At 38.4% G+C, this 27,256-nt stretch overlaps 1 protein-coding gene across 50 annotated transcripts in view; it reads left to right on the top strand.

Moving 5' to 3' along the window:
• Positions 1–27,256, top strand: part of MAP2 (microtubule associated protein 2) — a 334,548-nt gene that overhangs the window by 199,154 nt on the left and 108,138 nt on the right. For all 50 annotated transcript variants that reach the window (XM_078379383.1, XM_078379378.1, XM_078379355.1 and 47 more), the window contains one exon: positions 25,765–26,050. In XM_078379383.1, coding sequence (XP_078235509.1) covers positions 25,789–26,050 — 262 coding nt within the window. In that variant the 5' untranslated portion in view covers positions 25,765–25,788. The remainder of the gene's footprint in view (positions 1–25,764; positions 26,051–27,256) is intronic.

The following is a 27,256-nucleotide window of genomic DNA, read 5'->3' as shown; positions in this document are numbered from 1 at the left end:
ATTGTATTTACTCCAAAGTGTGACCATGAACAATCTGTGGTAATCCTGGATTTTACACAATTTATTTGTTAAGAATTATTTCCTACAAAAATGAGCAAAACCAACTAGCATTTATGTAAAGCCCAAATGAATCCCGCTGGCATACAGAATAATATATTTTAAATCAATTTATTTCTAGTTGCAGCAAGAAAATATCACAAAAATGCAAAACTATGGAAGTCCAAACAAAAAGAAGAGTAAAATTCCATTTATAATAAATCCAAAATTTTTGGAACGGAAAATCCTTTTACTCAGAATAAATATAATTCTACCTCCCCAAATTTAATCATATGTTTTTAGTGCAATGGTAGAAGCTGTTTGCCTTGCAAAAAGGTCTTTGTCAGAGATATTTATGTCGTGAGAAATAAAATTAAACAGAGCTGTACCAAATGTATTCATGCTTGACGGATTTTTTTCCTATTCTGAATAGTCAAATTAATTTTAACACAAGCGCCACATCCCAAATCCTTCTGTACCAGAGATCTTTCTGCCTTTTAGCAATTTCCATCATTACTGCTGTTAATTAAAAAGGAATATGAACTTTGTGCAGTATTATTATTTGTTTATTTAAAATGTTTATTCCCCACCCGTCTTCATATGAGGCCCAAGGAGGCTTGCAATATTAGAATTAAAATATTAGTAAAAATCAATAAATGATTACATTTCCTTTCCTATTGTTTTCTCCCTCTCCTAAAGTTATTTCTATTTAAAAATTTTTATACTATTTCATGCTGTTAGCCGCCTAGAGTTGTCTTAACCGACCAGATAGGCGGGATATAAATAAATAAATAAATAAATAAATAAATAAATAAATAAATAAATGTTAAAAAGTATTTTAAAAAAGAATTAAACAGGTATCAAATTAAAAACTATTGGATAACCATTTTGGAGTCCCCAGTCAATCTGTTCTGTAGTGCCAGGGAGCAATTTGATTCATGATGGTCCCAATTTCTCTTTGTACTAAGGGCCAAAATCGAGTAGAATTAAAAAAAGGGGGGGGGAATAAGTGTCAGATTATCCACATCCCATCCAACAATGAAAGGCATATGGGCCCTGTAATATGGGCTATTTGGGCAGATGTCAGGTGCCACTTATTAATTTGTCTTCTTAATACTTACAGAGGTAGAGTTTATAAGCTTCCTTTGCTAAACCAAGGACCACTCCTCATCTATGAGGCCCATTTTCCTAAATTTCTCTCAGCTGATTTTTAAATCTTGCCCCCCCCCCAATGTGCTGTCAAGTCAATTCTGACTCCTGGTGACCCTTTTCAGGGTTTTCCAGTTTGAAAATACTAAGAAGTATTTTTACCGTTCTATTCTTCTGGGGGCGCCCTGGGACTGTGCAGCTTGCCCAAGGCCACACAGGCCGGCTGGCTTTACTCGCAGGAGGTGCAGTGGGGAATCAGACTTCCAACCTCTGGCTCTGTGGCCAGATGGAAGAATTTGAAAACAACAAACTGAACGAAGGAAAGAAGGAACATCAATGTAAATTAAATGGAGTGGATGCTGAAGGACAGGCTTGACTAGCTCCATGAGTAAAGTTAATCTTTTTTGATAAACGACCTAGATTACCTCAGAGTATTTGTGCTGTTGTTGTTGTTTTACATCAGGCCTGGATATAGAACTATATAGTCAGAAATAGTAAATGTTTCTTGATAATGAGCTGACCAAGTTTGTGTCCCTCCCTAAAAATAAGACAAACATGGAGGTTTCAGATATTAAAAAGCTGCAAAACAGCTTTTCATACGACACAACTAGACAGCAGTCATTCTGCAGAGTTATCCATTTTAACTCATGTCTGCTCTAGAAATGGGGACAAACTGCCAGTCCTGGTTCATGTTTGTCAGGGTTGATGAACCACAAACCACAAATTTACTAATGTTTTACGAATGAACCATGAATTGGTTTGTCGTTGTGCGGTTTTTTCCAGACAGCCTGTGGCTGTCAAGAAAAAAGAAAAAAAAGAGCTGAGCCCCCCTGCCCCCACTGCCTGTCCCCCACCCCTGCCCCATTGCCCTGTTGCCTCCCTACCTTGTCCTGCTGCCTCCACTGCGGCCGCTGTCTCTGCCACTGCCGTTTCCACCACTGCCACCTTTGCAGATGCCGGTGGTGGCTTCTGCTCCAGCAGCCTAGGGTTCCCTCTCTGCCTATGGGCCTGCCAAAAAGCTGATTGTGAACCCATAGGTAGAGAGAAGAAGCTAGGCTGCAGGATTACAAGCTGCCAATCCAGCAGTCTAGTCTTCCCTCTCTGCCTACGGAGAACAATAAAAAACAGGTAAATGTTTGTCCCTTTGTATTTGTCGGGATCTCCGGATTTGATGAATATGAAGAGATGAATATTCAATGAATCAGTGATTTTCTACAAATATCGTGATTCTTCTTCTTTTTCTTCTTCTTGGTCTACAAGTCCAATCTGCTTTTCCTTCAAAGTTTCACTCATTTAACCAGCCTCTTATTTTGATACACAAATCTTCCATGTAACAGGAAGTAAGTTTATGGCTGTCTGGATCTCTTCTAACATCTCTCTTAAAATTTGGGATTATAATTGATTTTGCCATATGAATGGAAAAATGCCTACCATATTAGTAAAAGGAACGAGATACTCCATGCTGCCCTGGCAAGGCAGGGTTAAAAAGAAAGCAGATAAGCTAGGAAGGAAACTAGGCTTCTTTTCATAATCATTTCTCATTATGCCCAGATGAGCCCTATGCTTACCAATCGCCTAGGACTTTCTTGATGAGCAGTATAGGAGCAGGAAGAGCCTTTTCTGCCTTTCTTGGGAAGCAGGCACTGTTCAATCCTTTGTATTGGCTTTTAAATTGCTTTTAATCCAATTGTGTTTTAATATTATAATCTGTTTAACTAATAACATTATAACTTTTTGTGTTTTTATTTCTACCACTTTTTCATGTTGCTCTGAACTGCTATGAGCCCCAGTTTTGGAAGAATCGGATTAAAATAAAATAAAATAAAATAAAATTAAACAACATCTGTGTATTCTTGAGGGCTTTTGCGGCTGGGATCTGATGGCTGTTGTAGGTTTTTCGGGCTGTTTGGCTGTGTTCTGGAGGATTTTCTTCCTAACGTTTCACGAGTCTCTGTGGCCGGCATCTGCAGAGGACAAGAGTTAGAACTCTCCAGAGTTAAACCTCCAGAACATGGCCAAACAGCCCAAAAAAACCTACAACACCCAAAATGACATCTGTTGGAGAGTTTTCCTGTATTTCTAGTAAAATGCCATTCCTCAGCAATGTTAATAATAATTTTGTAAATGAATCGATTTCCAAAAGAAATCAGTTCAACTGATTTTCATTGCTAATCATGCTATTTTTCTGTTGTGTGGAGTGGAAGGATTCTAATACAGTGGTGCCTCGCTAGACAATGATGATCCGTTCCACTGAAATCGCTGTTTAGCGAAATCATCATCTAGCGAAAAGCATTTCCCCATTGGAATGCATTGAAACCTGTTTAATGCGTTCCAATGGGGAAGAAGCGTTGTTGTCTAGCGAAGATCAGCCATAGGAAAGCTGCTTTGCGAACCGTCAATCAGCTGTTTAAATTGCTGTCTTGCGAAGCTTAGGTCCCGAAAACACCCATTTTGCGAGCATGGAGGGAGCTGTCAAAATCATTGTCCAGCGAAAATTGGTTTGCGAAGCAGGGACCAAACATTTTCCAGCGAAATTCCCCCATAGGAATCACTGTTTTGCGAATCGCTATAGCGATCGCAAAAAGTCAATGTCTAGCGAAAAAACTGTTATGCAGGGTAACTGTCCAGCGAGGCACCACTGTACCTGATACATTTCCAGGGATTTTAGAAGGCTGAACTGGGGCAGGAAGAGAGATTGGTGTATTTTACAAACTGAACTTTTCACCTCAGTTTGTATGCCTGAGGATACTGTAAGACAGATGTAAGAGGAACTGGCCATAAATGTGAAGTGGCCTTCTTAACTTGCAAAGTACATATGCTGGGGAAAATGTAAGTAGCTGAAAGCCAATTCTGAAGGGATGACACACTTTCCTCATTCCCACCTCCCTTATTATGGCTTTGTTGCCGTTTATGAGGCTATCGGGATGAGGTTCTGATAGAATTTCATTGCTGAAAAATGAACTGTTCTGTAAGCTGAGTACTCTTGAGTCAAGGGTGAGACTGAGAGCTCTCGCACACTACAGTAGTAAGCCTTGTTTTGGACTGTATATTGCATTCAAGTACAGCAAATTATGAGTGCACCCAGTGTAGGGCACCGCATACAGACCTTCTGCTCTTTCTTTCAGCTAAGAGAAAATCTGTAGCAGTCCTCTATTTAAAGCCATGAGGAAAGGGTTGCCAAATCTCAGGGCACTGGCCGAAGTCTCAAGGAATTGGCATGTTTATTTGGCCCTCCAGGTCAGAAGACAGACCTCAGGACCAGCAGTGGCAGTGGGGGCAGGTGGAAGAAGAATTTTATTTTTGTTGTCTGCTGTGACTTTTAATGCCTGATTATCCTTCTCTTCCCACTCCCAACTGTCGCTGGGGCTTGATGGCTCAGTGCAAAGGTGTTTACATGTATGTATGTTGTTCACAACATAATTGCTTCAGAGGTAATACAAGAAATTCACATGGTCTCGCCCACTCTCCCAAGCACATGCGCACAGAATCCAATTACCAGATTACGCTTGCATAAGGGAAATTGTGTTAAGTTTGGCAGCAAACTGCCACTCATTAAGAAGCATCTGGGTGAGCACACAACTGTGCCTCAGATTTTGGCTCTGAAATTTCAAGGAATGGAAAGCTGCTGACCTGGTAACTTTACAGTGAAAGAGATTTAGAAAGAGATATTAATAAATTATTAAGTTGCCAGCCCAAATGTATGCAACTTGAATGCAACAACATTCAACAGACCATGTGAACTGAATGTCTACTTGGTGCTGTAGCAGAAGATTCATGGGATTGAATACTCTTTCACATGATAAAGTTTCCTTCAGAAAGAAAATGAACATGCCATGGAGAAGGCATCATGATTTCTGTGTACAAGGAATTCTTTTGGATAAAGGAACATTCCTACATAATCCTCATGTAGAATCAGAGGTGATGCCAGAGATTATTCCTTAGCTTCCATGGAGAGTGAAACTGAGGACTCAATGACTTGGAGAACTTTCTTACATCCCCTTTTCTGCCCTGTGCCACCAGGATGTGGAAAGGAATGGTGTGGGAACAGGAGGGGACTCTCCCTGGGCTATGTCATTCTGCCTTTACAGGGAGGGTGAATTCTAATTCCTAGTTCCTGGTGATTCTCAGCTGGGAAAGATGAACACTGAGATGCAGATTCAAATTTTGATCTGTAGAAAGAATTTGAGATTTATTAATATGAGAAAAGATTACATTTACACTCTAGGAAGTGTATTGTAGGTATCATATGATCTCAGTGCTCCCTCCTTTGGCTCAGTTTGGGTTAGGCAGAATGATAGACTCTTTAAGAGTTACCTGACCAAGAATCAACCGTGGCAGTGGTGGAAGAACGAAGTCACTGATATATATCAGATGATATGATATTTGCCAACATCCATCTTCTTCCTGCCATCACTGGGGCTCATGGTCTCAGTAGACAGAGCTGCCCTGTTTCAGTTTCCAAATAGTGAACAAAATTAAATGGGTTTCTGGTGTGTTGCCTTTTTTCAATAGTCCTTCAAGGATAGGTCAGAGTTCTTAATTGTTATTAGATTTAGATACTTTAAGTTACATGAGAAAATGGGAAAAGAACTTGCGAGGGAACATTTGTTTAACAGATTAGAAGTCGATTTGGGAAAATGCCAATTCAAAATTAATTTCACCAAGTCTGTGAGGGAATTTTTGTAAAATAGTCTCGTATATATAAAGTTGTTGGATACATGTTGGATATGTAGCATGCAGGGATATGACATAAATTTGGGTCCCACTTGAAAATACAAACTTTTGGGGACCATGCTGTGATTGTGTTTAATAATGGTATGTTTTGGTAGTGAGATACTATTAGATCCTAAGGTAATTGTGTTGGGATATATAAAAAACTTTGTTAAAGAATCAAATACTGAAATAGTCTCAAGTTTACTTGTTCATTTCAATATGGCTAAAGCAACAAACTAGATGTGTGTGTGTGGGGGGGGAAACTCTTCTGTAAATTACTGGTTTAATTTTATCTGGAAGATTGCTTTGTTACCTAGTCCTATCAGAGGATGCAAAGAAATTTTTTGCAGAGTACACAGCAGTTTCCTGAGCAACAAGCAATATTTAATATGTATATGCATTTTATGTATTGGAATGATAAAGAAAGGAATGGAACATACCCTTCTGGTTTTAAGAATTGTTATAAAAATCTGCTGTTGTTTTTAACTTTCACTAATTCCCTTTGGTCACCAGCCTAGACTTCTGCATCCTTATTTTAACCCTTTCATAGAACCAAGTCAAGTTTGTAGTGCAGTATAATTGTTAGGCTTAAAAACACTAACCTGCCATTATAACAGGAAGCATGATCCAAACATGGGTTGCACCCTGCAAATACTGGACTTAGGTTTGAAAGAGTAATTATGCTTTTGAAGCTGCAAAGGTGAATATTCAGCTTTTGCAGCTTCTCCTTTACTGGTGCAGATTTGCCAGAAAAGCTGCATGTTAGAAACATGGTCTTATTATTATTCATTCAGGAACAGACATTAGCCATCTTTAGGCCACATTGGTGCACTCAGCCACAGACAGAGATCGCAGTCTCTTTTGTGTGACTGTAGAAATACAAAAATGAGCCATGACAAGAGTTGAAGAAGTAGAAGAAGTAGAAGTTAAATTAATAGTAGCATTACGTAAGGCCATATCTTGTGTGTAAGCAATTCCGTCATTTTGGTGCATAGTTGATATCAAAGTAAACAAACTTGATATAAAAAGAAAACATTGTTGTTGATGCCAAGAATAAATGAAACATCAAAATATTCCAGAATACAATGAATTGGCCAAGATTTCAGCTTTTTAAAAGCATTTTTAAAGACAAACCATGGGGCAATGGACGTCTTTAAAAGACAAATCTGGTGCAGTGGGGGGGAAGACACAAACATGTAATGCATTTGAATTTGTGGTATTCTTCCAAATTTGCTTTGTTTTGTTTTTGGCTGAATACAGCTGCAAAGGATATACCATCAGCTCTGCTATGTATATATCTGAAGTATTTAAATGTCTATGGAAGGGAGAGGAAGTTGTCTTCTCATTTTTATTTTCATTTTCATTCTCATATATCTTATTTCTCAGCATAGCTGATGCTTGGGGGTAGACTAAGTGGTCAAGCTTAAAAATTAGGAATCAAGTCCTAAAAATCTGCAGATGAGATGCCATGTTGGCAAAATCACAGATTTTTTTTTAAATTTCAGTAAGCAAACTAGCAGCTCTTGGCAATTGTTTTAAAGTGGTAACCAAAGATTTAGGAATGACTCCAATTGTTGAAATCTGTACTGAGAGGAGGATGACCTGATCTTATTTCTGTCTTCTTTTCTTGCTTTAATGTTTGGTACTTTACAATTTTTGGATTTTATGTACTTTTGAGGTTGGTCGTTTATCGAACTCCAGCTTCTATAATGTATGTGTCTCCTTGTTGTGTATCCAAAAGTATAAGATATATAAAGTATAATATCCAGTTTATAAAAATCAATTCATTTTTAGTGTTAACTTGCTTGTCCCAGTACAGTTATGGATCATCTATTACTACTACACTTGTGGCAAGTTCAGGGACACATTTAATGGAGTTGAATTGTTTCTTAATTCACGATGCAGCCACTGGCTGCTTGTAAGTTGAAAGAAGAGGTAAAAGAATCAGCATTTTTACTGGCAAAAGAATCGTAGAGTCTGCTATTACTTTACTCTGTCTTTATGTCAGATACATAACCATAATCCATTAATACAAACAGAAATCAGTCAAGCTAATGTGAAATGTGTATAATGCTTTTTGTATCAAAAAGCATTATACAGAGTGTTATCTAGCACAGAACTAAGTACTTTGAGCTTATGTGGTTGTGGATAAGATATCCTAAATTCATAAGGTACAGTGGACCCTTGACTTGCAGACGGCTTGACTTACAGACTTTTTGAGTTACAGACTTCTCTGGCCACAAAATTTAGGTTTGACTTGCAGCCTGAGAATTGACTTACAGACCAGAAAAAAACCAAAATGGAACAAAAACGGCCTGTTACGGGATTAATCGGTTTTCAATGCACTGTTGGTCAATGGAGACTTGACCTACAGACTTTTTGATCTGCAGCCACCGTTCCAATGCGGATTAATTCCGTAAGTCAAGGGTCCACTGTAAAACAGCAAAATACACTTAAACAAAGGAAAGGTCAATTCGGGGTAAATATGACATAAATTCAGTAATTGTGGAAAATAAATATAAAATGCTTGCTCATAATTAATAATTTAATTAATAATAATTTAATTAATAATAATTTAATTAATAATTAATAATTTAATTAATTAATTAATTATGTTTATAGTCCACCTTTCTGCTTTCTGGGACCCAGTGTGGCTTTTAAAATGAAGTTAAAATAGATAGTTTTTTCAAAAAAGAAACTTTGTATAAATTACAGTAATTAAAATATTATAAATGGATTATCACATTAAAACAAAGACAAAATTAACATTAAAGCCATTTAAAAACATAACAAAAAGAAGTATGCCTACTATTAAGAAGAAGTATGCCTTAGGTTGTAACATATGCTTACAAATTGTTCTTATCCTCAATGAAAAAACAGTGAGATCTTTCGCTCCTAAATGAGACTGAAAATCTGAAGATTTTTTCATCAACATGAGCATTAGCTAAAAGTTTGTGGGTTTTTTATGCTAAATATACTGTTGTGTTTTCTTTAAAAGGTTTGTACTTTCTTTTAAACCCTTGTTTCCTTACATGATTGCCTAAGAGCAGTCATACAAATCATTCTGCCTGTTTTTCCAAGCTGGCTGTCACTTTCCTAGTTATCTCCTCTTCTTCATTTGGTTTCATGATCAGACAGATGGCAAAAGGGGAAGTACTGTTTTCCTCTGTAGGATTTTTGAAAAAACACTTCTCTCTCTTTCTTGGTTTCATGTCTGAATGTCTGAACAAGTACAATTGCTTATAACCTGATAACAAACTAATTTTGAAAAGATTATATATTTTGACCCAGGATGATTGATTCCTGAATTTCAGGTGAGCTGTTGGCCCAAATCCAGTGTCCTCCCACGCAGTAACACAATAGTTTCCCCCATTCCTGACAACTCTCCTTTGCACAAATGGCTGTGCAGCTGGCCAGCTACCTAGATTTGCAGTCAGTGCAAGATCAGATGCACGATGGCGACCAGCAGGAAAGGAAAACGCTTCTGCAGTTGCCCCTTATAAGCTTGCATAAGCAAACAAGATTGTAGCCATTGACCATCAGTTATACACATTTTTTTAAAATGTTCTGATCAGCAAGGAATGGCATCTACATTCATGGAGATTAGGATCATCAAGGGGTTATTGGTCAGCATTAGGCCATTGCAAGGTGAAAACGTTCTTCCAACCCTGTAATGTTATTTAATTTGAAAACGTACTTGAAACCAAGCCTTTTGCTGTTTATAGCAGCATAAACAGACATATATTACACATGTGATTAACACTGTGGGGGCCCCCAATGGTTATTTAACATGCCATTTTAATCTCATAAATTTATTATAAGCAGTTTGAAAATTTCCAAAATGTTGTACAGAATAAGAGCACTAGAACCTAAAACATGCTAAAATCAACCCACTTACTCTGTTGCATCAGTAATTGTTGCCCATGCTGCTCTCTATAACCCTGTTTATATCAGGTTTGGGCAGCATTATTTTCCTCTGAGGTTGGCATAAATAATGACGACTACTAGCTGTACAAATTGTCATCCCCTTTTGGGGGTGTAAGTCCCTGATAATTTCAAAGGTTGCTCCTTTCTCTAAGGGGCCAGGGGCACAAATTGTAGGACAGATCCGTTATTAAACTGCTCCTATTCACTGGAGTGCTAGGAATTCATTTTCTCATATCGAATACATACGCCATAGGAAAAAAAATACGTCATGTTTCTGAGGCTTCCTTGACATGCATGCATCCTTTTCAAAGGCTCACTGTCTCTTAGAGGTGGGGGAAAAAAAAACACCACAATAATTTCAAGCTACAGTAATAGTGTTTTTCCCAGGGTGTAACGCACATGAATATATGGACTTGCGTAGTTGAAAGCTCTTCTGACAGCTACATGTTGTCTAGGAGAAACTACTGAGCAACATAAAATCTACCAAGACTTTTCTGCTGCCTTGAACTGCAGAACATTACAGGGATCGTGAAAATACTGCATTGCACCAAGTGCGTACTAGAAGTAGCTTTTACTGAAAGGTTAAAAGAAGATCCTACCCTCCCCCTCTCCCCAGCATGTAGGTGGTATTTTAATCAAGTTCTCATGGTAACAAACATAGCAATTTGAAAGTGCTGGAACCAACAGAAAATTGGTCTTTTTGTGTGCTGGGGTGGGGGTGCTAAATCAATACAGCCGCAGTGCATATCTCTTGTTGCAGATCCTCTAATTCAGGAGAAATGCCCCCCCCCTCAAAAGGGTGTTGATGTTAGTGAATTCAGAAAAGAGAAGCACCAAAATCTCCCGGAAAAGGAGCCAGAAGGCGTAGGATCTGAAAAATGGTTTGCTCTTCCAAGTCCTCCACATCCCACATCGCCACCGTCAGTTGATCTGGCTGCTTCAAACAATTCCAGTTTACCTTTCCTTGGTTGAGAAGTAAGAGGAGTATAGTTGCTGTGCACCATTCTCCCAACTTGCATTTCTGAAATGTGTAAAGTCTTGCAGCGACAACATGCATGGCTTTTTGGAACAACTTCTTTAGCACAGATGAACCTTTGCATTGGAACCCCAGTAATATTGCACATTAGGAGTGTTTTCCTAACCTCTCCTTTCACTCTGCTGTCTGGGGAGGCAAACGCATTGTTCTTCCTTTTGGTTCAGGGCTTATTGTGAGCACCAGACGTGATATGCATATACATACCTCTTGTAACACCCTCCCACCCCAGTTTCTTGGCAGGCTGTCAAATCACAGTGATCAGCTGGTTCACTGGCACCTGCTTTCCTTGAGCCATATGTCTCAGCCACTGATCCAGCTGCCTGCATCAACAACAGATTTACATGCGTATTTGCTTAATGGGAAACTATAAAAGTAAGCTGCATTTAGATTGGCATGCACATCTGAGCATGAAATTTATTTGTCAACTCTGAATTTCTCTTGGTCCACACCTCTACCCCCATTTTGGTGCCTGTCCTCAGCCGTACGCATTTGGGTGAGGGGGATAGTAGGACCAGTATGATGTTTATGATTACACGCAATTCCTTGTTTAATTGCTCCGGGTACTGTTATCTGGTTTCTCAGAGATCCCTTGGGTTTAACAAGGAACTATTCAGTCACTTGCTTTTCCATCTGACTGCTGTATTTCTTAGCTAAATGTTGTTTTTAAAAAATGTGCAATTTTTAATGGGATCAGAAATGAGTGCTGCTGGGTGATCATTCTGTTGTACTAATCAATTGAGACAAGTAACCCCCAATCTTAAATTTATTTATGGTAATGGTGCCTGCTGTGTGTCTATATTATGCTAATATACCACTACATAATTTCTCTCCTGGAAGAATTCTTGTTGGATGCTCTTGAAAACAATTATGGCAATCAACACTGGACAGTATAAGCCTGGCTTTGTTCCCAAGGAATTTGCCTACTACAGCCACCCCAAACTCTTTTCTGTGTATTTGATCTTGCCACTTTGACTTGACTGCCCCTCCCTTTGTCGTTTTTCCCCAGCTAATATTTATGTTTTGATTTGTTGTTGAGTGAAAAGATCCTCTTTGTGAACCCTCTGGTTTATTTGGCTTTTTCTGTATAGATGTGGTGTTATACAGTAGTCTATATCAATGACTGTTAAGTAGCCTTAATAAAACTATACTTAAAACAAGTAATAGAGTTGTATTTCAAAGTTTTTTGTGATAAATAGATAGAGGAGGAAAAGGGAAAGGTAACTGACAAGGTATTTAAAGTGAAGAGAACTATATATTCCTTTACAATACTCTCATACACACTTCACCCCAGATGACTCTCCTACATCCAGACTTAAGTCTAGCTGTTCCCACAGACTCTACACAACTGACTCTCCAAATATAAGAGTCTCCTCTCTTCCGATGAAGCACAGTATCTATGGCTGACCCTAGTGATTTGGATGAGGCCATGTGACATTTCTTCTGTAGTTTAGTAATGAATGAGGTTTTGAAAGTGAAATATAAAATGTTACCAGACTGATTTGTGTTAGGGACTAACAGGACCTATGGCAGTCTGTTGCATTTCAGAATGTCCCCACAGACTTTGGACAGTACCAGACAGTGGCCCTGAGTGAATTTCTAGCTGTTGCCATAGTTACTGTGAACTAGGTCTTATTTCTTAATATGGCAAAAGAGAATAAAATGGTGTATGTTTGTTAATCCCAGTCGTAATGTCTGCCTTTAATTATTTAGAGACCTCTTCCTTGAATTAGTATTAGCATAATAATAAAAATGTCAGTTTCCAATTTGCTTCGCAATGTGTGTGTGCATGCTTGTGTTTTGTGTGTTTGTGTCTTTTAAGGAACAGCTGCTCTAATTTAATAGATTAAACAACATGCTTGCATTCATTTCCACGTGACTGTTTATTTTGGCAGAGTTGATACTGTTTAGATGATTATTAACTTTGTATACCCAGAGCTTTTGATAAACTCTTCCTGCAACCCTGCAGAAGCCAAGCAGTAATAATTAGCGAGCCATGAAAAAATCAATCCAATTTCAGGGAACTGCTTGAGAAGTCGAAAGGACTTTGCTGTCTAAGGAGATAGGAAAACAGGCACATAATTACTGACCCAGTCATGTCAGACTGAAAATTTGAAGGAATCCCAACTGATAAGTGCTGAGAAGCCTGAATGCCGTCTTTTCATTCAGTTCAGCTCGCAGAGGGCATGAATCATCTCTCAGCCAGAGACAGCCCCTTTGGGTCCAAACTGAGGTCACTGGTGGGGCAGACAGCTATGCTTTTAGTGAATAAGAAGATGCACAGGACTGCCTTGTGAGCCCTGCAGCATCTGTTTTCAGACATACGTATTATTAGTACAGAGCAGCATTCTATCAGGGGCTCCTTTCTTGCAAGCTAGCATGTAAACTTAGACCTTCTGAATTTATTTTTATCGTTTGTTTGTTAGACTTATATACTGCCCATCTAGAACATGTCTACTCTGGACAGACATTCGTGGACACTCATGTTGAATGTCTGATTTGTTGTCTTTCTAGAGATGAGAGCACATGATCCCCCCCCCCCAACATGGCCTACCTTTCTCTTTACCTGCCTGGCTTCCTCATACCTTGCTGTATGTGCATCATGTTGTCCATTTGTACTCATCTGCAGTACATTTTATGAGTTTATGAGCTGCTCTCTCAGAGTTCACCATATGTTTTGGTAAACAACCATAGTCTGTCAAATGTTCTGCTTTCCCTCCCCGTATTAGTTGAGTGACATGGATATATACATAATTTTGTAAAACTATATGCATCGTGGCTTGGCTTATGAATTTGCTTTGCAGCTCAGAGATGGTAAGAGTTAACTTCACAGAAAGAGCCCTGTGCATTTATGACATTAATACTTTCATAGAGATTGTGATGAAAGTTGAATTTGGACAGTGGATTGGAAGAGGAAAAACGTATAGGTGAATACCTCTTGTGATTAACTCCACAAGACCTTAAAGATGAAGAGAGACATTTTACAATGACCAGCTAACTGTTGTGGTATTTTTTGTTATTTTCCTTGATACTAGAGTGAACCATTAAAAGTAAGAAGTCTTGGCCGAGTTCTGATGGGCCTAGATTTGTGAAATATCATTTAGTGGAGTTAAAATAAAAACAAAACATTTTTTTTTACTATACTCAATGCCTGAGTGTAGTAAAAAAAGAGCAAAATACTAAAATTGTATTTTTAGAAGTGTAGAGAAACATCACAGCTCTTGACCCCCATGGTGAACAGAAACTGATATGAGCTGAATTCACCTAGTCTCACAGTAGGAATTTCATTTCATTTCAGGTTAGCATATGCCATTGTTTGGGAGTTTGGATTATACTGTGTCAGGGAGGAGTCAGATGTGGGGGATCTTCTCTGTGGCCCAATTTTGGAAAATATTTCAACAAACCAAGAGGAAGAAGTCTCAATTCTCTGAGAATGTTTCCATTCCTACATCCTTCAATATTAACATCTCCTGCCATAAATACTTTTTTTAACCTTTGGAACTAGAATTTAGAAAATTACTTTTAAAAAGAAAATCATCTTCTCACTGTGATTTAGCAAAGCAGCTTGTTGAGGGTTTTATTTCTGAAGCAGCTGTTTTGAGTTACTACTGAACTTCAGTATTTTTAAAACTCCTTTCTTTAAAAATCCATTCAAAACAATATGAGAATGACCTGAAATTTGAAACAAATTCAGAATGCTCCCAGACACTTTGTGTTCCCTCAAGTAACAATTACATATCACTTTTTATAAAAAAAATAAAAGTAATGGCATTCCTGGTCACTACTTTATTTTTAAAAGGAATATTGTTGCCCTTTTATTTCTCCAAAAAAGTACAATTTTGCAGTTAATGTGGCTCCTTATAGAATTTTACTTCCCAGCTGTATTCTCAGGACAGCAGGAAAGGTATTGGCATTATCCGATCATGTGACTCAGAAACAGGGCCTTGCCTCCTTGACTGGAAAGTGGTCAGCTGATCTCTGCCTAATGCTTTATTGTGCATCTTTGGTCTTGTTTTCAGCATCAGTCTTTCAGAAGCAGCACTATTCTTGTTTGTCTCCCATCTCCTGAGCTCTGCAAGCTATTAGAAATACCATTTATTTAATCCATGTGTATAATTGCTCCCCACAAGAAGAAAGAGTTTTGTGTTAGATATGCCGAAGGGCAGCCCTGTCCAGGTATTCCTTAAACGAGTAAATTCCTGCCAAGGAATACTGGCACTCTACAATGTTTTCTCTGGTCCTCAGCCACAAACAGAAAAATTTTAAGAAGCTAGTGCAAAAGTATGAGTTGAACTTGTTTCTGAATAAAAATGCTGACCGTGAAATTTCCCTACAGTCAGGAGAATCAGCATCTTGACAAGAAGCACATAGATCTGACTCAGGATGAGCTTTCAGGCATTAGCATCAGTAGCAGAGCTTCAGAAATCGTAATGGGTTCTGGAATTCCAGCTGTGGTATCCAATCTGCTCCTAATAAATAGTATCCTATTTAGGATTGTGGAAAATAAGAACATGCTGTTGGTCTGTTTTACTGTGTATTAAAGAAACGGCCAATCATGTGAGAGTTCTGATCAATCGATGCATAAATTGATTGATTGATTGATTGATTGATAAAAATGTTAATGGTTCACCCAAACTTGTTTACTAACTAATGAACAATGAATACAATTTCACTAGTTTCTTTCTGGGTGAAAAGTTTTGTTACTTGTACCTCTGTGCCATTGGATCCTTATCAAATATTCCTTGACTTGCTGAATGGAGCAGCAGGGACAATGAAGGGGAGAGAAGAAGAAGAGGGCAGGGAAGGAAGGAGTTATCAAGGGAGGATGTAGTTTCAGATAACAACATTTTGTTTTGATTGTGGTTTATTTTTATTTATTTATTTTGTTTCATTTGTAGTTTACCTTTCTCCCAATGAGAGGACTCAATGTGGCTAAGATTCAAGTTGTTGCTATGCTCCATCAAGTCACCTCCAATTTATGGCAATCTTATCAATGAGTGATCTCCAAAATGCCCCGTCCTAAACTGTCCTGCTCAGCTCTTGAAAACTCAAGCTTGTGGCTTCCTTTAGAGAGTCTATTCATCTCCCTCTTTTCCTGCCTTCCACCTTTCCCACCATTATTGTACTCCTGCCTTCTCATGATGCTCCCAAAGTAGGGCTGCCTCACCAAAGGTTGAGGATATGGGTTTATCTTTCCAGAAGAACAGGTAGTTATTTTTTCAAAATTTTCAGAGGATAATTGGATAGGTCACTATAAAAATAGAATATTGTTTGTTTCAGAACAGATTTGCTAATCTCAGATTTTCATTATTATGGGTTTTAGTTCATTACACGTATCAGAACACGATGGGATGAGTAATGTTAAATGCTAAAGCTGTACTGTTTTTGTTTCTTGTGTTTCATGTTTTCTAATTGTGGAACCAAGATGTCTGGATACATGCTTGAGTGCCTCTGACTGTAGCAATTTGAGAACATGTTCAGAATCATTCTGCTTGATGTATTTAAAACAGCATTTATAAATAATAAATCAGAAAGGTAACAAGACCTTCCGCATTCTGTGACTCTTATTACAACATGATAGTTTGTTCCTACCAACAGGAGTGGATGCTTTCATGGAGAGAACCCACTGAATATAAGCAATCTTAACTTATTTTCCAGTATGTCTTCTTAAAACCATTTCCATACTTACATTCCTGCTTATATCATAATTTATGTAAATCTGCAAGGTTTATTGATGTCACCCAGGGGAGCAGGGATCCTGGACAGTGTCTTACCCGTGAAAGTCCATTGCACAGAAGTCTCCTGGCTAATACTAGGACATGGGGAAGTATCTTTATTTTGGTTTATAGCATTCGGCATCTGCAACACTAGTCATGTTGACCAGGGCTATGAAAACAGCTTTTCTCAGCTGTGACATATATTATCGTATCCTGAGGATCTTGGGAACTCTCTTGCACTCAATGGATACTCACGGGTATTCTTACAAAGCCCTCTCTGCCCCATTCCTTCCTTCCTTCCTTCCTTCCTTCCTTCCTTCCTTCCTTCCTTCCTTCCTTCCTTCCTTCCTTCCTTCCTTCCTTCCTTACTTACTTACTTACTTACTTACTTACTTACTTACTTACTTACTTACTTAATACATCCCCTGTTCAAATCCAGCTGAATATGCCTCACAGACCAAATGTAGCCCCAATGTAGTAAATCCCTGGCCTTGTCTGGAAAAGGCCAGACATTTTTGTTCCCTGTTTGACACAAACAGGATGCTTTTCCCGGCTGTCCATGCAAAGAAGTTAAAGAGTGCTGACTACATCCTTTTCCCACAAAAGCAGAGGGTAAATTTTCAATGCCAGGAATTAAACTTTCTTTGCATATTTAGAGATTAGCTATTTTCAACTTGCATTGAGGCAATTTAAAGAAACTTATGCCCATCACTGATATGGTTTCAGGAACACTAGGGAGGGGAAGTGTGATATATGTTTATAAATTATATCTTCCATGGGTGCATCAGTTTGGATAATATTTGCAATTAAAAATGGTAATATGCATTTTAATAAAATGAAATTTTAATTCCCAGCAAATCAAATTCTAAGGCATAAAGCAGTTCTGCTAATATTTCCAGATAATTATAATTTGGAAATTGTGTAATATAGAATCTAAACATTAATATAAGCTCAGTATAAGGCTATATGTCTCTCAGGTTTAACACTTGCTTAAACCTGAGTGGAAATTGATTTTGAAGAAAATATCATTTTAATGATTGGTAATTTAAAAGATTTAGTAGTAATTTTGAATGAATTTAATGCTTTAGTAGTTCAAGAAGATAAACAGATCTTGGTTGCTGTCCAATACTGTTCTGTTAAGATATTTGAAGACTGGCTGGATGTAAGTTAGGCAGAGATCTAGAATTTGATTCTCCAATTTGCCTTCTGAGAGGAGAGTCAGCCTGTGTAGCCTTGGGCAAGCTGCACAGTCCTAAGACACCTCCAGAAGAAGGAAATGGTTAAACCACTTCTGAGTATTCTATGCCTAAAAAAAAAAAAAAAAATCCCAGAAAGGGTTGCCATAAGTTGGAACCAACATGACAGCATGCAATTGTTATTGTTCCCACAATATTTCAAAAGTACATTAGGACCTAATGTATTTAGAATTGTCCGTGAGAATTATGCATGTAGCAGAAATGAAGAAAGTTAGTGACTGAGAAGAAACAATGGGAAATGTACTGTACAACCAGGATTTTGTACATAAATGGCCTCCTTTTATAGCATTAGTTTTGTGAAGAAAAATCCCATTAACTTCTTATTAGATGTCCTAGCGTTAGTAAAAGTAATGCGAAAGTGTTAGGAGGCTAGACATTAAAACTTCAAAGTAACCATTGGCACAGATTTTAACAATTATGGGAGTCATTAAAAAGTACATATGCTGTACTTATTATATACTGTTTGTATGTAAATCAAGAATAGGGAAAATATGGCCTTTTAGATGTTAAACTGCAGCTCTAATCATCTCTCACCACTGGCTGTGCTGACTAAGACTGATACAAGTCACAGTTCAAGAGGCTCAGTGGAGGGATGGCATATGTTCTGATCTAAAAGTACAAAGATGTTTTTCTCTAAACTAATAATCTGGGATCATAAAACCCGGGCGTTTGCAATGGAAGGAAATTCTATCTAAATAGATAGCTTTAGCATGCCTCTCTCTTGCTCCTTCTTAAAAGGCACTTTCAGAGCTCTGCCCTCAACCTTATCTTGTCATCAAAGCGTGTGATAAATGTTGTCACGCAGTCACTGAAATCCTGAAGGGCAGAGTTAACCCGAGCAATGAGAGTGATGCCATTCTCAATGGCACTTTGCCACTGGCTGAGTTTCCTTTTGTAGTGTTGGGCTGCATATAACTTTCTTGCATTGCGTGCAAACCATGTGCACCCTGAAATTGCCATCTATTATACAGATAGAGATGCGCAATACAGTATGTAGTCTTTGAACCCATAGCCCTCCATTTCAAAATGGAGGCCATTTGTTGGCCATTTCAGGAAATATTGCAATGGACGAACCAAATCCACATCCACCAGAACCTGCCAGAAAGCATGCATGTCCAGGGCTGTCCTAACATATAGCCACAGCAACATTGCCCTCCATCTTTTAACATTAAAATCAGCTCTTTGTAACTCACTTTCCTTTTTTTAAAAAAAGGTGCTAATAGTGATCCCAGAAATCTCTAAGCCCTAGGTTTATAAATGCCCTAGTAGGTTGATGAGCACCTGCTGTTTATAGAAAAGGTATGTGCAGTTGTGTGCAGTCTCCCCTTGTTTCCAGGAAATCAACAGTACTTTCAAACAGTTTGTGGCAGTGCCAGCCTCAGACGGACAGTACACCAGAGACACATAGCCAATTCTAAGGTTAAATAACACGTTAGAGGTTGGTTTGGGGTTAGAGTAAAGGCAGCAGTTTTGGCAGTGGACATGGGGTGAAGCTTGGGAAGGGTTTTGGTGTGCAAGACTGAATAAAAACTACTTGAGTCCATGGGCTACCTGTTGTTCATATGTGAATTTTGTGCGCAACTTAGAGCTTGGCAGTATCACATTACAAGTTACTATCTTACTTGTTTTCTCCCTCACTGGGAGAAAGATAGTCTAGAAATTGTTATTTTGAGAGGTGGTAAGGACATGAAGCCTTTATTTTGACAAAATAACAGAATAGCCAAAATCCTGTTGGTTAGTGTAGTAAATCACGCAAGTGTAGGCCCACTCAACCAATGGCACACTGAATCAACTCCTCCATAAGTCCCATTGATTCAGATGGACCTACTTTAACTGCATATTACTCTACTTGCTAAGATAAGTCATAGAAATAAATTGCATCAAAATTGTGTGTGTTTTAAAATGTGGAGGAGCAAAATATACTTATTTGGGGGTGGGAGAGGGGGAGGAACAGGACATAAGAGACAAGCCTTCTCAGTGTGGGAAACCTGCATAAATTAGGTAATATGCATAGAAATATAAATACAGTAGGACCAGTAGGATCAGTACCTGCAGTTTCAGTTATTTGCTTCCTGAAAATGTTAAACAATTAAAAAAACAGAAGTATGTGTTTCCAATGTATATTATCTAAACTGGCGACTAGGGGGAACCAGAGACTATGCTATATGTAGGGTTTGCATATCCCCGGTTTTTGGCCTTCAAGGGGTCGGGGGAGCAGTTTTGAACTGATTCCCCATGGATACTGTGGTCCTTGTTGTGAAGGCTGATGGGGCTAACATGATTAACGATGTAACTGGTAGGATTTAATAGGACCAGATAGGGTTTACAAAGGTAATAGTATAATGATGAAAGAGTTGGTTATTTACTAGAGAAAACATTTCTGTCAATAAGTCAAGAACATGTATGACAAATACCAAGTGTCTAAGCACTATGGCACAAATAAGGAAGAACATCAAATTTTACTTTACAAAGTGTTTTTTTTTTTATCAATGTGTTTCAAGCTGCTGTTGCAGACTCTGCAAGTTAGAGATTATATATTATTTATTTATAGCCAAAAGCCAACAGTCCTACTGTTTATACAGTAGGAAAATGTGTAGCTATATGCATGGATTTTAGTGCAGAACGAAAACCAGTATCAAACAAGGTTGGGGAAAAATGTAGATGGGATTCTGAAGAACTCAGCAAAATTCCAACAGATCTCTAGTTCAGAATTGTCTTATGACAGTCCGTGCTGGTTTCAAACTTGCAAATCACTGGCATGGCTTCAGATGCAATTTCAAAACTCTATTCACAAAGACATCTAGCATTTGAATGCGGGCTAAAGATTCTTTTAACTTAATCAGTAGTAAGTCAGTTAATTTAGGAATGAACTTTCAGTGGTGGCGGTTGCATCTGGTTCCAGATGATAACAAATGTCAAATGGATTAAGTTGATCATTGTTCATAACAGTAACAATAAAAATCATAGCTAATTATAATATTTTTGAGAGGCAGGGTGATGTAGTAGAGTGGGGTATCCGGCTAGGACTAGGGAGATCAGAGTTCAAATCACTACTCAGCCATGGAAACTCCCTGAGAGGTGAGAGCGGTAAACCATTCCATGAACATCCCACATACCTAAAAAATCTGATTAAGGTCGCCATTCGTCAGAAGTGACTTGACAGCATGTAATAATATTAGTATTAGTATTTTACAGGACTCCCAAATCACTAGTGGATGAATTATGTTAGTAAACTGAAGCACCCGCATAAGACAGTTCTACAAAATGCCAAAATGTAAAGAGCAGAAAAGATTAAGGGTTGGCAAGTGTGTTGTGTAGAGCGAGCCCAATCCTTCAGCAACAGGGGAGACTTAATGGCCTTGTGACAGCTACCTGAATGCTTAGGAGAGAAGTGCAACTCTTAGTTTTTAAATGTAGTCTTGGAAACTAGATAAGGAAATAAATGCATAATTTAAATAGCACCAAGGATAAGTATTCACATTGAGCAGAAATGCCAATTTTCTAACAAAATGAGATGAGCTAGGTAACCTAGGAGATGAGCTATGGCAACTGGGGGAGGGGGGGGGCTGGGACCGCCAGATAAGCCCTCTAGTCCAGTGAGGGAACAGAAGCTACAGCCCAGATTCAAACTCAGAAGATTTTAATTAATCCTTTGATCCTCAATACATTCTTGCACAAAACCTATTAAGTAGGTTTAGGGCACAGTGGGTAGTGATTTTATGTGATTGACATGCGTCACCTTTTGTCCTTCAACCAGGAGAATTATTCCCTCAAGGCAAATATGTGCCATTTTCCTTCTCCCCACCCCCACCCGATCCGTGAAATGTACCCTTGGTTCTTGCAATTAAAATTAAGGGAGCAATCACTCTCCTCTCACCTTTCTGTCCTCTTTATTTCTCTCACTCAGCTCACAACTAGTGAAAATTGCTATGAATTTTTCATAAAACCATAGTAATGAATGTAGGGCTTTCAGACAACATGCAGTTAATTCACTGCTGATTTTTAAAAGGGCACGAACAATCCCATGCTTCAGAACTTTAAAAACCTTTAAACGCTATTGAGATCTAGTAGCCTGAGATTTCAAGTTACTACATGGCAGATTTTGTTGCATTTGTTAAAGCATAATTTGAGGTAAAGCATTATTTTGCTCAGTTTTGTTTAATATGCAAAAAAGGTTCAGAACTATGGGAGCAGGCTAAAGATACAGAGGCTTCTAAAGACCCTTTAATAGAGACTTCAAAGAGTATTCATTGGATGTGTCAGATCTGAATGTTAGATTGGGTGAAAAGAGAGTATATCCAGTGTTGCTTCTTTACTCGTGAGTTGTGCTATGCAATAGGTGTCTCCTCGTACTTATTTTGTACTTTTCAGTAGAAGCAGGTTCTGGATAGTGTTTTGTACTTTAAAAAAGCCTTCAGCCTGGTTGGCTCTATTAGTTTGGCGTTTTCTGCTTTTGAGCGCACCTGTGATACTATGAAGAATAAACACATAAGAAGAATATTCACTTGTATTTAATGGAGGGGGGGCAGAGATGTTCTGACGGATTGGCACTTTTGGCCCATAGTCAGACAAGAGGGACTTCATAATCTCGCATATGGAGCATATACATGCAGGAGCATTTAAATAGCAATTCTTTATCCTGCTGTTTATGTCAATGAGAACAGCCAATTGAAGAACTGGGCTAAAGAAAAGTCCGATTAATTGCGATCTAATAGCTAGAGGCTTCAAACATTCTTGAATTTCTTGTAGCATCCACAGCCCGTTTTATCAGTTACAGTATTCGGGGGCATCTTTTATTTTTCAAAATTCTCCTGAAGCTTTCAATAAAGCCCTCTTTGGATGTGGGGCAGTTTAATCTTGAATGTACAGTATTCATAAGACATAAGACATAAGACATAAGAAATTTATTTGTCATTGCACTCACAAGTGGGTGCAACGAAATGAGGTGCTCTTCCCCAAGGTAAAACTGGACAACACCACTACAAAAAAAAAGTTAAAAATATACACAACACTCACCATACAAATATAAATACCCCGTTTCTCCCAGCAATTAAAATTCCCTTTATTAGCTTTCTCCCTCTTACGGGTTTCACCCTGTTAATCGCTGTAATATCTTCAGTCTTCTACTGCAGTGGTTCTTAACCTTGAGTTACTCAGGTGTTTTTGAACTGCAACTCCCAGAAACCCCAGCCAGCATAGCTGGTGGTGAAGGCTTCTGGGAGTTGCAGTCCAAAAACAGCTGAGTAACCCAAGGTTAAGAACCACTGTTCTACTGAATAATGTCCCTGTTGCTTTATTTTTCTAGAAAGAAGCACTACATGACATTTGGGTTTCCTTTCAGATGTTTAATTTAATTACTAGGAAGTACCCAAAAAAGCTGATACATTCTGCAAAAATACCTGCTCATGCTGGGGTAATTGGGATTTTCTTTTGGAAAGTAGTAAATCTTCTGACTGAATACTGGATTTTCTCTTGTTCTCTCCATCTCTGCAGAAGCTCAGTATAATAAGAAGTACAGGGATTTTAATTGCATTTATAATAAGAGAGATGATAAAAATGCAAATAAAGACCAAATTGCCAAAACTTTATTTATTTAAATAAGTCTTTAATGTAGAATTTTTGAAAAGCCTTTTTGTTCTTACTTTGTAAGGAACAAAAAAAAATATATAAGGAGATAAAATTCTCCTTAAATTATTTCAGTAGAATCCGGAAGGAAGGAAGGAAGGAAGGAAGGAAGGAAGGAAGGAAGGAAGGAAGGAAGGAAGGAAGAATTACAGGTAGTGTAGTCTGCTAAGGAATATTGTCAAGGGAATGGGGTTTGCCACAGTATTATCTATTTGTGTTTTGGATACAGTCCTGCTTCTACAAGCACAAAGGTTTGCATTACCAAAAAGGTGGTGCACCTACCACTTTGTGTTGTACTTAGGAAAGACTGCTGAAGTAGATCTGCATAGAGGGATAGTCATTTGAACACTTGGGGTGCAAGGGCATAAGGATAAATTCAAATGCTTTCTTCAAACTCTCATTTTTTGTTCCTGAATAGGAGATTGGCATTGCCAGATATGTCTTCATACAAACCATATTCTTCAAGAAGAAGAGTATCTGTGCTGTCAAACTTCGTAATATGGTGTAACAAGTAGTGAAGAGTACAAAAGGGGGAGAATGGGTTTTCACATTGACCACAGAAGCAAATAATTTTAAGTAGCTTCATGGCATTTTTGAAAAGAAAATATTTTTCTTTATTGAAAAGGGTAGGTTGACTTTTGGTACATCTTTGAATTCATCATTTGCAAACATGTTCCACAGCTTGCTTTTTCCATTTCCCTTTCTTCCCATGCACATTAACCTTCTAAAACTGATCTTGTTTAACATAGCCACCAACAGAAAATTATGTGCCTGCTGAGCAGCTGTGCAGTTAATGAGTAAAATTATTTGTTATTAATGTAATTTTTTACTAGTAATTATAAATGATTGGACCTGTCATTTGTTCTTTGCTTATCAGTTAAGCATTCAGAAATATATTCTAAGTAGGTAGCAATTTCCTCATGCAATGGGGGTGAGGGGGAAACAGGTACTGTGACTCACTCCAGATATTTTTCTGGCATTCTGAACTGGAAAAGTGTTCTTCAAATGACATGAGAATAATTTCGTCTACATTCCTTTCACTAACCTTCTTTTAAGCATACCGAGCCAGTTTCATCTTTTAGATACAGTACTACTGAAAAATGCACCACATATTGATTAGAAGTGGACTAGTATTCACAAAATCTGTTATTCTTGATGCTTTTCCAAATCTTGCTGTGCTGAAGCTCTCTTCCAAGACTTCCCTTGCATCACTGAGGTATTTTGGATTCCCTCCCCACCATTTTTTCTCCACAGCATTCTTGATAGGAAAATTGCCAATTTCTGCATAGTTTAGAATCCTTTTAAGTGAATCCTGCATAGGAAAGATGCCATTCTAAATAGGAATTGTGGGGTTTTTTTTAGTCCTGTGTAGTTTGGTGTTTCTTCTCTCCTCTCCAGACAACAACTGTTTGTCACAAAAGTATGCCCTTCTGCATAGGAATTGTAGAAGTCCCGTGTTGCCTGGCATTTTTCTCAAAATAGTGGGCGTGCAACTTCCTGATAATCCCCATCAGATTTCACACAAGATTTCTCAGGTGGGAAAAACAGCTCAGGAAAAAAAATATGTATAGTTCAGAGAGAAATCTTCCTGTGAGGAGAAAAGAGTGAGTTTTCTTTGGTTTCTCTCCAAGAGTGAGAAGCTATGAGGCACACATCACTAACTGACCAACTTGAAGATAGTAAATATTGTTGCTCAAAAGCAGGAATTACCCATTCATGTGAAAAGGTATTTTGAAATAAGATTTGAAAATGTTAGGAATTTTTAGTGGAAACATGGGATGATTACAGCTATAGTAAAAGGATAACTAATCTATGGATTCATACATGTCCCTGGTTCAACCAACAGGATTTCCATTTCAAAAGATCTCAGATAGCATAGCTGAGAAGACTACTTGAAACCTTGAAGAGACAAAACGTCCCTACTGACTCATAGGAAAGGAAGCACTTAAGTGATCAAATTCTGTCTCTGCCATAACACTCATTGGGTGATATCACTTAACCTCTAATCCATCTTAAACATTTGTGTGAAAATTAAGTGGGATAATTCCATATAGATTCAGAAGAAGGGCAGAACAAAAATTTATATCAGCATCAACAATATACTGGGCAATTTGGTTGCTTCATGCAAATATCAAAGTAAACTGCAAAAATTCGTGGGCTTTAATTTTTCTTTTGTACTCTGAAGATGGCAATTATTTCTTTCCAAATGATATGTCTCCATACTCCTTCATAATATTTAATGAATTCCAGAACTACCTTTAGGAAGATGTCTGTATCTGCACAAACTTCCTTTGATTTCTCATTGCAGGAAAAATTGTAACGGACCAGAAACATGGCTGACGACAGGAAAGATGAAGCTAAGGCACCACACTGGACTTCAAGTCAAATAGCTGAGGCTTCTTCACACAGTCATTCCCCAGAGATCAAGGAGCAAAGTGGCACAGGGGAAGGACTGGTCAGAAGTGCCAATGGATTTCCATACAGAGAGGATGAAGATGGAGGATATGGCGCACGTGGACCACAGAGCTCCTATTCCAGAACCAAAGAGAATGGGATCAATGGAGAACTAGCAACAGGCGAGAAGGAAACTGCAGGTAAATGGACCAGAATCCATCCCTCTTTCATTTGCTCCTTCAGTCCTTGCTTTTAAATTGGAAAGCACTCCAGATACTTCATCCCCAGCCCTTCGCATCCTGAACAGATGCATCACACTAGGCTATAACAGGGCACGAAATCTCTTCCCTTTGGAAACTTGGCAGACATTTTCCATGAAGGACACTGTGGCTCTACCTAACCCGAATAAAGATTCTGAAAAAAGGAGGCAGTAAACACAACACACAGGACAGAAAGTGGTGCCTCACTGATCGAGCAGGTGTTTTTGCATACAGATGGTTCCATGTTATTTGCTGTCTCCAGTTTTAAAAGGTAATCGAGGTAAAATAGGACTGGGGCATCACTGTCTCTCCAGATGTTTGCAAACGACAGTTCCCATCAGCCTTTGCCATCCTAGCCAGTTATGAGGCACTTTGGAAGTAATAGTTGAGATGCATCTGGAAGGTGGAAGGTTCCCCACTTCTGAGGTAATTGGTCTGGCGGTGTAGGATGAATCCTTATTGAGATCCTAGAGGGTTCCCACCAGGCAGAGCAGAAATTTTGTCTAGACAAAGCAGTGGTTTGATGATGTAAGTCAGGCGTCTGTGTCCCATCATTGCCCTTTCAACAGAATCAAGCCTTGAGTGTTAAATCAAGGGCAGACACTGTCATAAATGATTTCTTTTCTGTCTTGCTAAGTTGCTCTGTTTCGGCAGAGTGGGAAGCTGCTTACCATTTAACGTTGAGGTCATTATAGTCATGACATTGAATTTGACTGCTGACACCACAGGCACTTTATGTGGAGTTTATAAAAGAGCCAAGTGGAGCCTCAGTAGACAGGCAGGTGGCCTGCTGTGACTAAAGTGAAACCAGCTGCTCAGTGTTAATGTTTTTGAGCTCTGATTTTTGTAATAGCTCCAAATTCCAGTTATCTATACGTATATGGTACTGCATAATGCTCTATTACAAATTGATATGACGGGTCTAAAGCTGTGTCTGCTGAAACAAAAAGAATGAGATGTTAGAATTGGATGGCACCACTTCAGAGGATAGCAAAGATATACCATTTTTAATGCCCCCTTCTTCTAAATCTCTCTAATTAGGCACTGTTATTGTTACAGAAGCCATAGCCCCTGACTGCAAAACTAGCTAAAATGTTAGTTACACTGGAAAGTGGGACTTAACTCTTGATGACATAATGGAATTTA

Source organism: Pogona vitticeps, chromosome 1 (assembly GCF_051106095.1).
Source record: "Pogona vitticeps strain Pit_001003342236 chromosome 1, PviZW2.1, whole genome shotgun sequence".
Taxonomy (NCBI): domain Eukaryota; kingdom Metazoa; phylum Chordata; class Lepidosauria; order Squamata; family Agamidae; genus Pogona; species Pogona vitticeps.
Note: the sequence above shows the minus strand (reverse complement) of the source record. Positions and strands in the feature narration are given on the sequence as shown.